The sequence below is a fragment of the Geotrypetes seraphini genome, chromosome 19 (genome assembly GCF_902459505.1).
Source record: "Geotrypetes seraphini chromosome 19, aGeoSer1.1, whole genome shotgun sequence".
Lineage (NCBI taxonomy): Eukaryota > Metazoa > Chordata > Amphibia > Gymnophiona > Dermophiidae > Geotrypetes > Geotrypetes seraphini.
In genome coordinates, this window is record NC_047102.1 from 3025836 (window position 1) to 3038947 (window position 13112).

Genomic DNA, 13112 nt, shown 5'->3' on the forward strand with positions numbered 1-13112 from the left:
GAGGTTGATTGGCGCATGATTTAGACATGTGTATAGGCACATTCTGTGAGCATCTCTTTCTGTTCCTGAGCATTCGTAATCGTGTAGCCTCAGTCAGATCTCCTACTGGATTAGTTGCTGCTTTAACAGGGCAACATGTTTGCGAACATCAATGCACCTTACAACACCATCGTATTCTGTAAACCAAATTCTCACACTAATCCTGAAACTGAGCAAGAGAAATGTACAGTTCCTGCACTTACCAAGAGTCCAAAGTTAATACAATACCAAGCACTGAGAAATGTTGACAAGATACTAGGGTCCACCTTGGGGGGTTAACGCCCAAGAAAAGGATCTGGGTGTCATCATAGGCAATACGATGACACCTTCTGCCCAATGTGCGATGGCGGCAGCCAAAAAAGCAAACAAGATGAATGTTATAATGCCTCTATTGCTCCATGGTGCGACCTCACCTGGAATATTGCATTCAGTCCTGTTCTTATCTCAAGAAAGATTTAGCAACATTAGAAAAGGTTCAAAGAAGAGCGACCAAGATGATTAAAGGGGATGAGGAAAGACTAAAAAGGTTAGGGCTCTACAGCAGCTGAGGGGAGATATGAATGAAGTCTACAAAATCCTGGGTGGAGTAGAACGGGTACAAGTGGATCCATTTTTTTTATTGCATCAAGATATACAAAGACTAGGGGGACTCTCGATGAGGTTGCAGGGAAATACTTTTAAACCCAATAGGAGGAAATATTTTTTTCACTCAGAGAATAGTTAAGCTCTGGAATGCATTGCCAGAAGTTGTGGTAAGAGCAGACAACGGAGCTGGTTTTAAGATAGGTTTGGCCAAGTTCCTGGAGGAAAAGTCCATAGTCTGTTATTGAGACAGACATGGGGGGAAGCCACGGCTTGCTCTGGATCGGTAGAATGGAATGTTGTTACTCTGGGGATTCTGGAATCTTGCGACTCTTTGGGGATTCTGCATGGAATGTTGCTACTCCTTGGGTTTTGCACAGGTACTAGTGACCTGGATTGGCCACTGTGAGAACGGGCTACTGGGTCCGACCCAATAAGGCTAGATTTATGTTCTTACCATCTTTCTGTGGTTAGAATCAAATAGAATCAAAGCAGTTTACATATTGTATACAGGTCCTTGTTTTGCACTTGATAGTGGAAGGTTAAGTGACTTGGCCAGAGACATAAGAAGCTGTAGAGGAAATTGAATCTGGTTCTCAGGCTAATACCTTAACCATTAATCTACTCCTCTGCTCTGGTGTTGATTACCAGTTACCAGGCCAATCCATAGTATATCCCATTATCCATTGGACATGACAGCCAGCCTGCCACCAGCATAAAGGGCCAGCACTGTACTCATTAATTTATAAGCAGAAAAAGCAGAGTCTGATATTAACACTGAAAACTTTAGAAGGAGCAGCTCAAAGAGACTCTTTCGCAAATTACCACACGTTAACTAAGGCTTCAAAATGTCTGGAAGTAACAATAAAATAAAAAAATTACCATGTAAAATCTATCCAATTATATGATATTCTTTTCAAAATAGCCTTATATCATTATCATTGATTTTCTATTACATTTTTTAAAGCCAATGAAACAGAACTATAATTTTCTAGGGAATGAGTAACAGCCAAATTGACTTCAATGATAGGTTATATTTGTATTTCTTCAATATTGATTCTGGATGGAATTTCCAAGAGGTTTAGCTGTCTAACTCTGGGCTTTAACCAACTAAATCTCTGCTTTGGGAATTTGCATCCTCTGAGCATCTAGATGTACCATTCAACATATACACGGATGCTAAAATTGGCCAAGTCAAACAGAGGTTTGGGTATGGACCGGGGAGGGGCTAGGTTTCTATAACAAGGCACCCATTTTTAGGGTTTTGTGTTAGATTCAAGCTTAACTATGAAATGGCAAATAGTCAAGAAGGTAAAGGCATGTTTTAGCCAACTTCGCATACTGTATCGTCTGAAATCATTGATTTCCCCTTCAAACTTCAGAACTGTTGTGCAGGGGATGATTTTGTTGAGATTAGACTACTGTAATGCTCTCTATCTCAGAATTTCCAAGGCAGGAGAGAAAGTGTTACAGTTAGTACAAAATGCTTCACCTAGACTGATTATGGGTGTTGCTAGGATGCCACATATTATCCCAGGATGCACTGGGAATGGGAAGGCCCACCATTTTGAAGAGGCGGGCCTGCTGACCAGAGGAAGTAGGCATCCCTCCAGCTAGCCATCGTAAACAAGGTAAGGGGAAGGGGGCGGGAGGTCATCAGAGGCATGGGGGGCAGGGGGCTTGCGTGGTGGCAGGAGGGAGTGGGTGTTTCTCCCGCTGGAATGGGGGGGGTGCTTGACTTCGGCGGAGGAAGAAGAAAAATTGGTACGTTTATTTGCGCATGTGCCCATCACTATCACCAATGATGGGCACATGCAAATTTAGCAAACTTTTTGCTGCTCTCCGCTAACCTCATTTGAATGCATGTTTATGAAAGAATGACTCTGCTTTTTGAAATTGCTACAATAATGGCTGTAAGAACAGCCCATCGGTTTTTACCGCAAAGTTTAGAGAATCTAGCCCTCAGTGACTTACCCAGAGTCACAAAGAGCTGCAGTGCAAATCAAACTTGGTTCCCCACCCACTGTGCTCTCCTCCAGTCTAGCCAGACTCTTGTAAATTACCTCTAGAATGTGTTTTATTGAAAAAAAAACCTATTTGCACTAATATTGTTCAGCATTTAAGACGTGTGAATCTCTCATAATGAAATTGCACCGTTTTAGCTCACAGTGTTGGGTGTCTATCATGATGACATGACAACACAATAGATATTAATTTACAATTATAGCAGCTGACAGTTGGCAGACAGGTTGTCATACTGAAGAGACAGTTGAATGATTGCAATAAGAGTCCACAATTTTAGATTAGTCATGCTGTTCCCTATTAGAATAATTGCTGTGTACATTTTATCCATGGGTCTGTTCTTCTGAATTTTATGTATATTTAGAGGCAGAAAGTTCTTGCAATGAGATTTCATCATGGCAACATTTCCAGATTACTGAAAGAACATTATTTTTCCATTTTAGCTTTGATTTTACATGAACACAAGCAATTCAGTTCCTAAAACAGGAAAAAGATTAAAATCATTTTATCAAGGCCCGAGCTTCAGTTTTTAAGAGTGATGCATCCAGGATGTGCTGTTCGCTAAGAAATGGGAAACAGGCAGGCCAGGTGGGTTCCTTCATGACAGATATTGTGGCCGCCTGAAGTGCATTTTCTATCAAGTGCACAAGCCATGACGTCCTTGGGAAAGATGCTGTTGTTGCCAATGCTTTCATGGGGGTATTTGATCTAATGATGTCATTGCAAAAATCTACTACACATGGATCAGGCTTCAGCTCCTTGACCTACTAAAGAAAGAAGATGATACCAGGATGCTAAATAACTACCCTTGTATTTTTAAAAATCAAATATTACTTCTTGAAATTTTACTTGACGGATAGACACATACATTGCTAGAGAGATATGCAGAAGAGACATGGTATTTATAATCCAATTAAGACAGATAGATAAGACCAATAAGAAGTTTCAGGAAATATTTTTATTACAGTAAACTTAGTTAAATTTGACACTGTTCTAATCAGAGAGCCAAAGATTAAGAGTGTGTGGCAGCCATTTTGTATCTAGAGCTGTGATAAGCAAGAATGAGTGGGGGTCGTTCCTGCCCTTTATACCCAAGATCACCAAGGATTTTAAAGGTAGGCCTGGGAGGACTATAGAGGGTGGGAGGTCTATTTTGGGAGGACCAATACTATTAGGAATTGGGAGAGCCAATACTGCTGAATATCGGTGATTGGCCTGGCACAAGAGATTGAACTAGGAACCTCTCCTGCTTGGTTGAATTGCTTTGAATATCAATTCCTTTATTTTTATTTTAATTATAACACACTAAAACAATAACACATAAATGACAGTAGAAAAAGACTCATCATGGTCCCTCCAGTGGGCCCAACAAAGTGGCCAGAGCCATGCCTGCCACTCTGTGTGGGCAGTCAGCCGTGTTTAAATGCTGGTTGTTGAATCTCCATGTCAACCACATAGCCAGCCAAACCTGCCCTGGATTGGTCCAAACAAACTCCAAAAAATAGTGCACAAGATACTAAATAGAAACCACAAACAGCAGCAAAAAAGTCTAATAGACTTTCAAAGTAGCTCTCTCTATCTAATGCACTGAACTTCCAATAATATTGCATAAACTGTGAAGGGGGGATCCTTAGTGTGAAGGCTCAGCGAAAGGAGAAAAAAATCTCCACCGCTCACCATCATCGGGTCCCTCCTGTGTGCACAAACCAAATAAATCAGTGAACAAATTAATAAGTGAAAGTAATAAATCACATTTTCACAGTGCTAAAGTAAAGACAGAGTAAGATACTCTGAAAGTCCCCCAGCTGACTCCCAGGAAAAAAATAAAGCAGACTTAGCTTGCAGACATAGTCCAAAGATGAGAACAGTGGCGGGGCACAAGAACCCATTGCCAAAGTCAGGTTCTACCAGCCCGGTTTTGGAGACTCTGGGTCCCTTCCTCAGGAACCTGTAACATTGAGAGGACAGCAGTCATTCGGCCATGAGCGGCAGCAGCAGCAAACAAGCCAGTGTCACGTTTTCCCTAATTTAGGCCCCTTTTTACTAAGCCACAATAGAGGTTTCTACTAAACGATTTAGCACTCTGGGCCATGGTAGAAACCTGCCACTTCAAGCCCAAATGATGAAGTTACAACTGTCGTATTTTGGTCACACCATCAGTAGAGAGGGATCACTGGAGAAGGACATCATGCTTGGAAAGATCGAAGGAACCAGGTGAAGAGGGCGGCCTGCAATCACCCATGGGGATGACGCTGGAGGACCTTTCTGGACCAGCACAAATTAATTTCTTTTTAGATCTGTAATTCATCAAGTCGCCAGGACTCGAGCACGAGTCGATGGCACCTACCAACAGCATCGCTATATGATGGTCAATAGAAGCAAAATGCTGAAAGTATGATAATGCATCCTCTGTGATTACTGAAAATCTGAATCATACTATTTGGGTTTTGAGAACGATTACGAGAAATGTTGAACTTGACTGACCACTTATTTTACAGGTAACTCAGTGGGGGCCAACCATACTGCAATATTTATCTTTCTCTCAATATTACCAGTAATAACATATAGATGACAGGTCAGACATTGGAAATGGGAAGGCGATGATGCTCTGTACTGCCGATAAAGTGTCAACCTTACTTCAATAATCTGTTTTCCAAATAAGATTTGATGGATTTTCTAGTGCATATTTAAAAAAAAAATAAAAAAAAGATTTTAATGAGTCCCAACTGTATTTAAGCTTTCAAGTAAAATGAGATGTGCGATCCAATTAAGAAAAAAAATGCCACTTCCTGCATGGCATTTATAATGCCCGTCCTGCTTGTATTAAAGAATTTGTGACTCAAAGCATGTTTTGAGGATTTATAAAACAGCTTCCAAATGTACGCAGATGGAATTATCTGAAATGCAGATATCAGAGAGGCATTAATCTGTGGTACTGGGCATTTTGTGAGATAGAAATGTGGTACAGGGAAGGGATGACATTTTTAATTATAAAGTCGCATGAAACACAGCTATTAACCGTTCCTTTGACTGGACTAGGACATATTTTTCACAGCAGATACATTGAAAATGAGTAAACTTCGTGTCTGTGACCTCATGGCTAGAATTCTGCTCTGATATGCAGGCATAAATCTGACTCCTGTTTTACACTTTTCAAATGGATGGAGAGGGTAGAGCTGCATAAATAGCCATCATGACCCCAAAAAGAAGGAAGAGACCAGCAGTGCAAGCAGGTAGAGAAAGAACCACAAGGGTTAGTATCTTCTTTATGAAGGGGAAGACAACTGCAATCTGTGAACTAATCTATGAAGGAGGACTGAAAAGGTGACTCGCCGCCTGCGACTGCACTACTGCAAGAGATAAAAGACTAGGGGACACTCGATGAAGTTATAGGGGAATACTTTTAAAACCAATAGGAGGAAATATGTTTTCAGTCAGAGAATAGTTAAGTTACATTTTATATATTTTTTTTTCTTTGTGCACTGCTAGGCAATTATTTTAAATGAATTTGGAACAAAGGCTGGAAGGCAGGGAAGGGGGGCACAAACTCATGACACAGAAGGGAGGGAGAAAGGCAGCACTAACTTGGGACATAGGAGGAAGGGAATAGAAAGGGAGAATTGTTGGGCATGAGTGTGCGAGTGAGAGGGAAAGAGATGGTGCACATGGGGAAAGGAAGAAAGAGGAAAATTTGGCATAGAGAGAGAGAGAGTGGAGTGAGGTAGAGGTGCATGGGGACCAGAAGGATGAGAGGGAGAAATGTTGGATATGTGGTGAAGAGGGAACAGAGGGACAGATTGAAGGGGATGCAAGGAGAGGTGTGGCATGGTGCTGGAGAGGGGTGATAGTAGGAGAAATGGGCATGGGGCTAGTGGGCAGTGGTGAAAATTGCTGCACATGATCTGGGGGATGAGAGAGGGAGAAATGTTGGATGTGGCAGTAGAGGCAGTGGGAGAGATGCACCCTGGATCTCTCTCTCTTTCTCATTTTTTCTCTCTTTTCCCACTCCCTTTGAGGCAAGAGAGGGAATGAGAGAAAGACAGATGGATAGTGAGAGAGAGGGAGACATGTTGCCAATAGGGGTGAAGGAGAGAGGAAGAAAAGTTGGACTTATGGAGGGACAGAGAGAGATGTTGGTTGTGGAAGGGAATGAGGTCCAGAGAAGATGAACGTGCAGGAGGCAGAAAGAAAGAAATATTGGATGCACAATCGGAAGAAAGTGCAACTAGAAACAACAAAGGTAGGAAAAATGATTTTATTTTCAATTTAGTGATCAAAATGTGTCAGTTTTGAGAAAGTATATCTGTTCTCTATATTTTGCACTAAATTTGTCTATTTTTCTATAGTTGTTACTGAGGTGACATTGCATATTTTAAAGCCATCTGCCTTGACCTCTTTGAAAAAACAAACAAAAACCCCCCAAATATAAATGATAATTAACATTTTCTCTGCATACAGTGTGCTTTGTGTTTTTTTAAATTATGTGATTACCATTATGAATTAATAAGATTATATTGTGTGTATATGAAAAACGAATGGAAGCAATTGCAATGGGGTGGGGTCAGGGGTGGAGCTTGGGCGGGGGTACTCAGTTGAAATTTGTTAGACTTAGGGGGTACTTGGCTTGAAGAAGTTGAGAAACACTGTTCTAACCTATCAGGGCAAGTTAGCTGTAGATTTATAATCATGACTTTACTTTCCCTTTTGGGGAAAGGGTGGTTTCACTGTAGTCATATTGAACATGCTTCCTTTACATCTTAATAAGGAGCTTCAGTTTCATTTTCAGCATATTACGATGATGAAAGGGAAGGAAAGATGGTAACGGGGAATGTGATGGCAAATGCACACTCTAAGGCTCGTCTAGTCTACCCAAACTCATTCTTGGTACAGATTCCGGCTGATATTTGGCTTTTTCTTTTATTTCTTCATAATCAGGCATCTTCTGTGCCTCCTCCGTGCTCTTTTGAAGTTCATCATTGTTTCTGTCTCTACTGGCTGCCCTGAGAGACCATTCGATGCCTCTGTCTCTGTATTTAATGATTTTAATCACATGTCTACCTCCTCGGAGCTTCATAAAGTGACCATTTGTTATAAAGCAATGCTTCTCAATCCTCGCCAGTAGGCACACCTAGTTAAATGGGTCCTTAATATTACCCATGGAATGCAAATTTCTCTCACATATACTCATTGGGGTACAATGGTGTTCAGTGAGGGCTTTCAGGGCATTTAGTGAGTCCCCAGCTCTACAGCCCTGCCTTTTTTCGTTTGTTTGTTTGCTTGCTTTATGCTTGATGCAGTTTCATTTATTGAGTAGGCAGACTGCATAAAACAAAAAAAAAAGTAACCTCCCCACAAAAAAACAGGACTTTTGGGCTGAGGATTCTCCAAATCTCCTGAAGGCCCTGACAGTACTGATCTGAATTTGATTGGCTGAACAGCATCCGTCTGTTGCCTGATCAACCAATCAAATTCAGAGCAGTGCCCTCAGGGCCTTTAGGGGGTAGGGTGAATCCCCTGAAGGCCAGGATCACACGTCACTGTTGTGGTAATCCTGAAAACCTATTATGTTAGCGGTGCCTTCAGGAGAGGGTAGAGGACTTCTGTTCCAGAGCATTCTTTTCTCTGAAAAAGTTTATCTTTCTAACTTAATTTAGGCTCATAGTTGTCTTTTAAAGTTCACTAATCTTTAATCATTCATTAACCTTATGATGTGGGGGATGGGGCAGTACTCAAGCCACAGTAGTCAGTAGGTTTACAACTGCTGGCTGAATTAAACTCAGCTGTTCAATGCCAGGCCATATCTAAACACCAGAATTGAATTTCTGGATCATCAGTGGACCTGGAAGTTAGGCCGAATACTGACTCCCAAGATTTGTACCCAATTCACTTGTTTAGGCTATTTAGTTCCTAATTTAAATCAAGTAAAACAAAAAGGTTGTATAATAACTGAAGCTCTGAAGATGTAACATCTTAGCTCTTTGGCAAGCAACAGAAGAGTCTTCCAAGAATGACACAAGCTAGATGTCTTTTCTTGCATTCCAGATTTACCAGGAAAACAGAGCTTTATTCAAATGTTATTTTCAGTGGGAATGGCAGATGATCTCATCTTAATCAGAGCCATTGTCTAAACGGGAACGACGGAATCAATTTTTTCCTCAAATGGAATCATTTGAGCAAGTTGTGCTAATGTCTACAGGGAAGATGCATGTGTATACCTAGCCATCAAGGGGGGGGGGTCATGAACTGAAGAACTCTTGCCAAAATCAGGTTGTGGTGCCCACTGAACACTGGAATGCAACTTCAGGACAGAAAATATCTTCCAATACAATGCTGAAGTAGTGAACAGCCTGGCTTCTTTTAATGCACATTATCGCCAAAAGTAATCTTGCACATAAATCCAGAATAAAACTTCTGAATTTCAAATGTTTGCAAAACCAGCTGACTTATATAACACAAATTATCTCGTTGCATACATCATGATAGTTTCAAAAACTAGACTGTATTACAAAGCATTTTCCCCCCCCAAACATCCACTGTTCATTGGATTATTGCTAAAATAATTAACCGTTCTATTTTATGTTGGAAACTTGACACTTTTACAAACAACCAAGACTTAGTGAAAAAGTGACATGCTTTAGAAACCTACTACATTTCCATGCCTTTAGACTAGAATCATAGACAATAGCAAATTATAAACATTGCTGACAGTCATAACATTGTTTTACAATGATTTTCTTCCTTTTTACTCATATTTCTAGAGATCTTCAGACTTTGGTCTGTTGTTTTTTTAATTTCTCATTTGGAGGGCCACGTGAATTCTGTTAAAAACAATAAAAGAAGAATTAATAAAGTCTTTCATTATATCTTTGCTCTAAATTAGGTGTTAGTACATTATGTCATAACTTGATTGTCCTATGCGCTTCACCTTCTCATATTAACATCCATTATTACATAGGCTCTTTGATTACTAAGGTTGAGGAACTTGGACACCTTTGTAGCATCAATTTTCTAAGCAATAGGCATAAAAATATAAAGCAGGTTTTGTATTGTGATTTTCTGTGTCCCAGAGAAAATGAAGAATGTAAATTAAAGCCTAAGGCACGGTCTGTGTCCCATATGTGATGATTTGGTGTAGGATTGGGCTGAGGAGGGCACCGATGGGAACTCCACTAACTTGGAACATGAGGATGTTATTGGCCAGACTTTAGGGTAGATATCCTGCAAACGGGATGGTTGGATAGGCTGGAGTGAACTTAGCAGTTGGAACGTAGGACAAAACCAGACTTTACAGTCTATGGCCCAGAAATGTCAAAGAAGAGACAAGTTAATTTAATCATGTCTTTTTAATGGGTATAACTAATGGGTAGACTGGTTGACCTTTCAGGTCTTTATCTACCGTCATTTACTATGTATGCTGCTATGTATCTAGTCCTATCACACTTTTATTCTCTTTTCCACACCTCGTCCTGTATTCAGATCATCTTCACATGTAGGCCCTTGACTGACCAGAGGGTGGATCAGTTGAGCGGAAAGTGTCATTTTCTTCCTTGCATTGTTAATGGAAATTGATTAGATAGTTCAAATTAGAATTCAAACCACAGGACACCATTGCATTGAAAACAAAAAAAAAAATGTAAGGGAAAGAACACAGGTTTTTTTAAAAATTTTGACTGTAACCATGAATCGAGTTACATGGAAATGTTCGTGTATTGTGGTAAAGCTTACTGAGGCGACAATCGATCGTCTAACGTCTGAAATCTGAGTTGACTGACAGAGGTTTCAGAATCTATCGATTAATGCACGTTTCAGATTCCAATCATATCTGCCAAACAAGCCGAGCTGTGACAGTGGGCCAAATTCAGTAAATGCAGGTCAAATGTAGGTGCCGGGAAAAATCATTGCGAAACACTTTTCTGTAAGGGCCACTGAGCCCTTTGATTCCTGTTATATCTATAATGTTGTTATTTGTGAAGTGATTATAAACACCAAAGAGATAAGCACTGGGATTCCCCCTCAATCACGCCTGGGAAATCTGTCCAAACGAGCAATTAACTGATGCTTACAATAATCATAAGAACATAAGGAAATACCCTTGTAAAGTTGAAAATGAATGCGCATTTTCCAGACACATCCAAACCACACCCACAACTGACTCTTCTCAACTCTGTGCTGTGGATATGCACACGTGAGCAGCAGCTTTTCTGAAATGCCATTATTTAAATGAGCAAATGCTACACAAACCTTCTAGAAGCTTCCCACAAATCTTTTTTTAGCTCCGGCACACTTACGGAGAACATTTTTTTTCCCCTGTGGTACGCCAATAAAGGATTTGTGGCCCTGCCCAGCTCCGCCCACAGCCCCGCCCAAACCTCACCTTGTCTTCACTGAGCTCAGGGCCGTGTCTAGAGGGCCTCCGATCAAGCGCAGACATCAGACATCTGCGCATGCTCGGAGGCCCTCTAGACACGATCCTGAGCTCAAGGAAAATGAGACGAGGTTCATGTGGGGGCAGAGAGGAGGAGAGACTCGCGTACACGTCATGTGCTCTTGAAACCCTGGCGGCACACTCGGAATCTCTTCATTACACACTACTGTGCCATGGCACACAGTTTGCGATACATTGTTCGAATCTAGAATGACCTCCTTACAGTAGGTGACTGAGTAGCAGTCTTACTAGTGCGTGCTTACCGCAGCCAAAAAGAGCTTGCAGTAGGATGTGCTGATGCATCCTGTAGTAATTTAGTAATTCGCTTGCGAAAACCATATGATTAAAAAATAACATCTTATTTTACTGCAGAGGGGAATGTCTGGGGGAGGAGAGTGAGCGGTTCCGCACTACGCAGTTAACACAGCTACATGCGCGTGATAACGGATTAGTGCATAAGCCCTTACCTCCTACAATAGAAGTTGGTAAGGGCTCACGTGCCAATTTTTAATAATAACAGCAACATTAGTGTGCGATAAATAATGAAAAAAATTAATCACCGAAAATCATTCATCAAAAAGTGTCAGTGAGAGGACATAATATCTAAATAGAACTATCTCACTAAACTATCAAGGTGAATGGAGAAAAGACCTCAGAATCCACTGGGATATGGGATAAGCTTTAACTTTGAAGCAGGAGAGTCCGTGGGGCATCAGTTTATCCCATATCCCAGTGGACACTGAGGTCTTTTCTCCATTCACTTTGATAGTTTAGTCAGATAGTTCTATTTAGATATTATGTCCTCTCACTGACACTTTTTGATGAATGATTTTTGGTGATTAATTTTACATTAGTGTGTGGCCACTAATTCAGAAAATGGCCATTTTCTGGCTGTGATAGAAATGGCCTTAGTGTGTCCTTATGCCGGTTTTTCCTAGGCACTAAGGCCATTCCTACTGCAGCTTTGCAAAAGGAGCGATAAAATACCTATGTAAAATTTCAAGGAACATTTAAGAAGAAGGGGAAGTTACCTCGATGCTTGGATCTGATGCTGTCTCCTTGTTCACGGATGACGAGCTATTATTATTCACAAGGCAGACCTTAGTCACCTAGAGTGCAATCGACAAGAACTATGTCATTAAACACTGAATTCTTGGTTTCTTTGGACATCTTGATTTGGTTTTTAGTCAGGGGGAGAGAAGGTGGCCATGTCAGGTGGGGGAATTTTTTTTTGTATTAAATAGGAGGCTTGGGTACAGTTAGACACCAGAGATTGGGGGAGGGGGGTGTTAGTTGAGGAAGGGAGGGGGAGCCATTGCAGATGCCATCAACTTGTGTTTTTAAATGTCACCCTTCCTGTCAGTCAAAAGAAAAAAGAAGAAACAAATCTTATGACAAAACAATAAAAAGAAAAAAGTAGGGATGAATAATTAATCTTGAATGACAAGAAAAATCCCAAGATGCAAAGAAGGTGTATGGAAATGCCATAAAGGGATCAAATTCCTGTCAGCGCAAGACCCAGGAAAGGTGACACCTCACAATAAGCTGAGGATTAGTTCTGCAGTTTTAACAAGGCAGAAATTTCCATGCTCACCGATTCCAGCGTACTGCGACAGTTTGGATAGTTAATTTTGTGGTCGAAGCTAGCTCTACCTCATGTCTTTCTGCATCAGTGCCCCAAAAGCATTAAGGCACAGATTCTACAAATGGTGTACTAACCCCCCCCCTTTTACAAAACCGTAATGTGGTTTTTAGCGCCAGCCACGGCGGTAACAGCTCTGGCGCTCATAGGATTCCTATGAGCATTGATCTGTTATCACCACGGCCAGCACTAAAAGCCACATTACGGTTTTGTAAAAAAAAAAAAGGGGGGGTAAGTTAAGTGGCGGTAGGTCCTTTTACTTAAGTGCGCTAAATGCTAGCGGGCTCATTATATTCTACGGATGTGTTAGCGTTTAGTGCACGCTAACTCGGCTAGTGCACCTTAGTAAAAGGAGGGGTTAATTGGCTTAATTTATTTTAATAAGCGTGGTAACTGACTGCA

At 41.0% G+C, this 13112-nt stretch overlaps 1 protein-coding gene across 4 annotated transcripts in view; it reads right to left on the reverse strand.

The window, feature by feature from the left end:
* Window positions 1-8974: 8974 nt before the first annotated feature.
* Window positions 8975-13112, reverse strand: part of LUZP2 (leucine zipper protein 2) — a 153420-nt gene continuing 149282 nt past the window's right edge. For all 4 annotated transcript variants that reach the window (XM_033928688.1, XM_033928685.1, XM_033928687.1 and 1 more), the window contains 2 exons: window positions 12100-12177; window positions 8975-9461 (listed from right to left, as the gene is read on the reverse strand). In XM_033928688.1, the coding sequence (XP_033784579.1) occupies window positions 9408-9461; window positions 12100-12177 (132 nt within the window). In that variant the 3' untranslated portion in view covers window positions 8975-9407. The remainder of the gene's footprint in view (window positions 9462-12099; window positions 12178-13112) is intronic.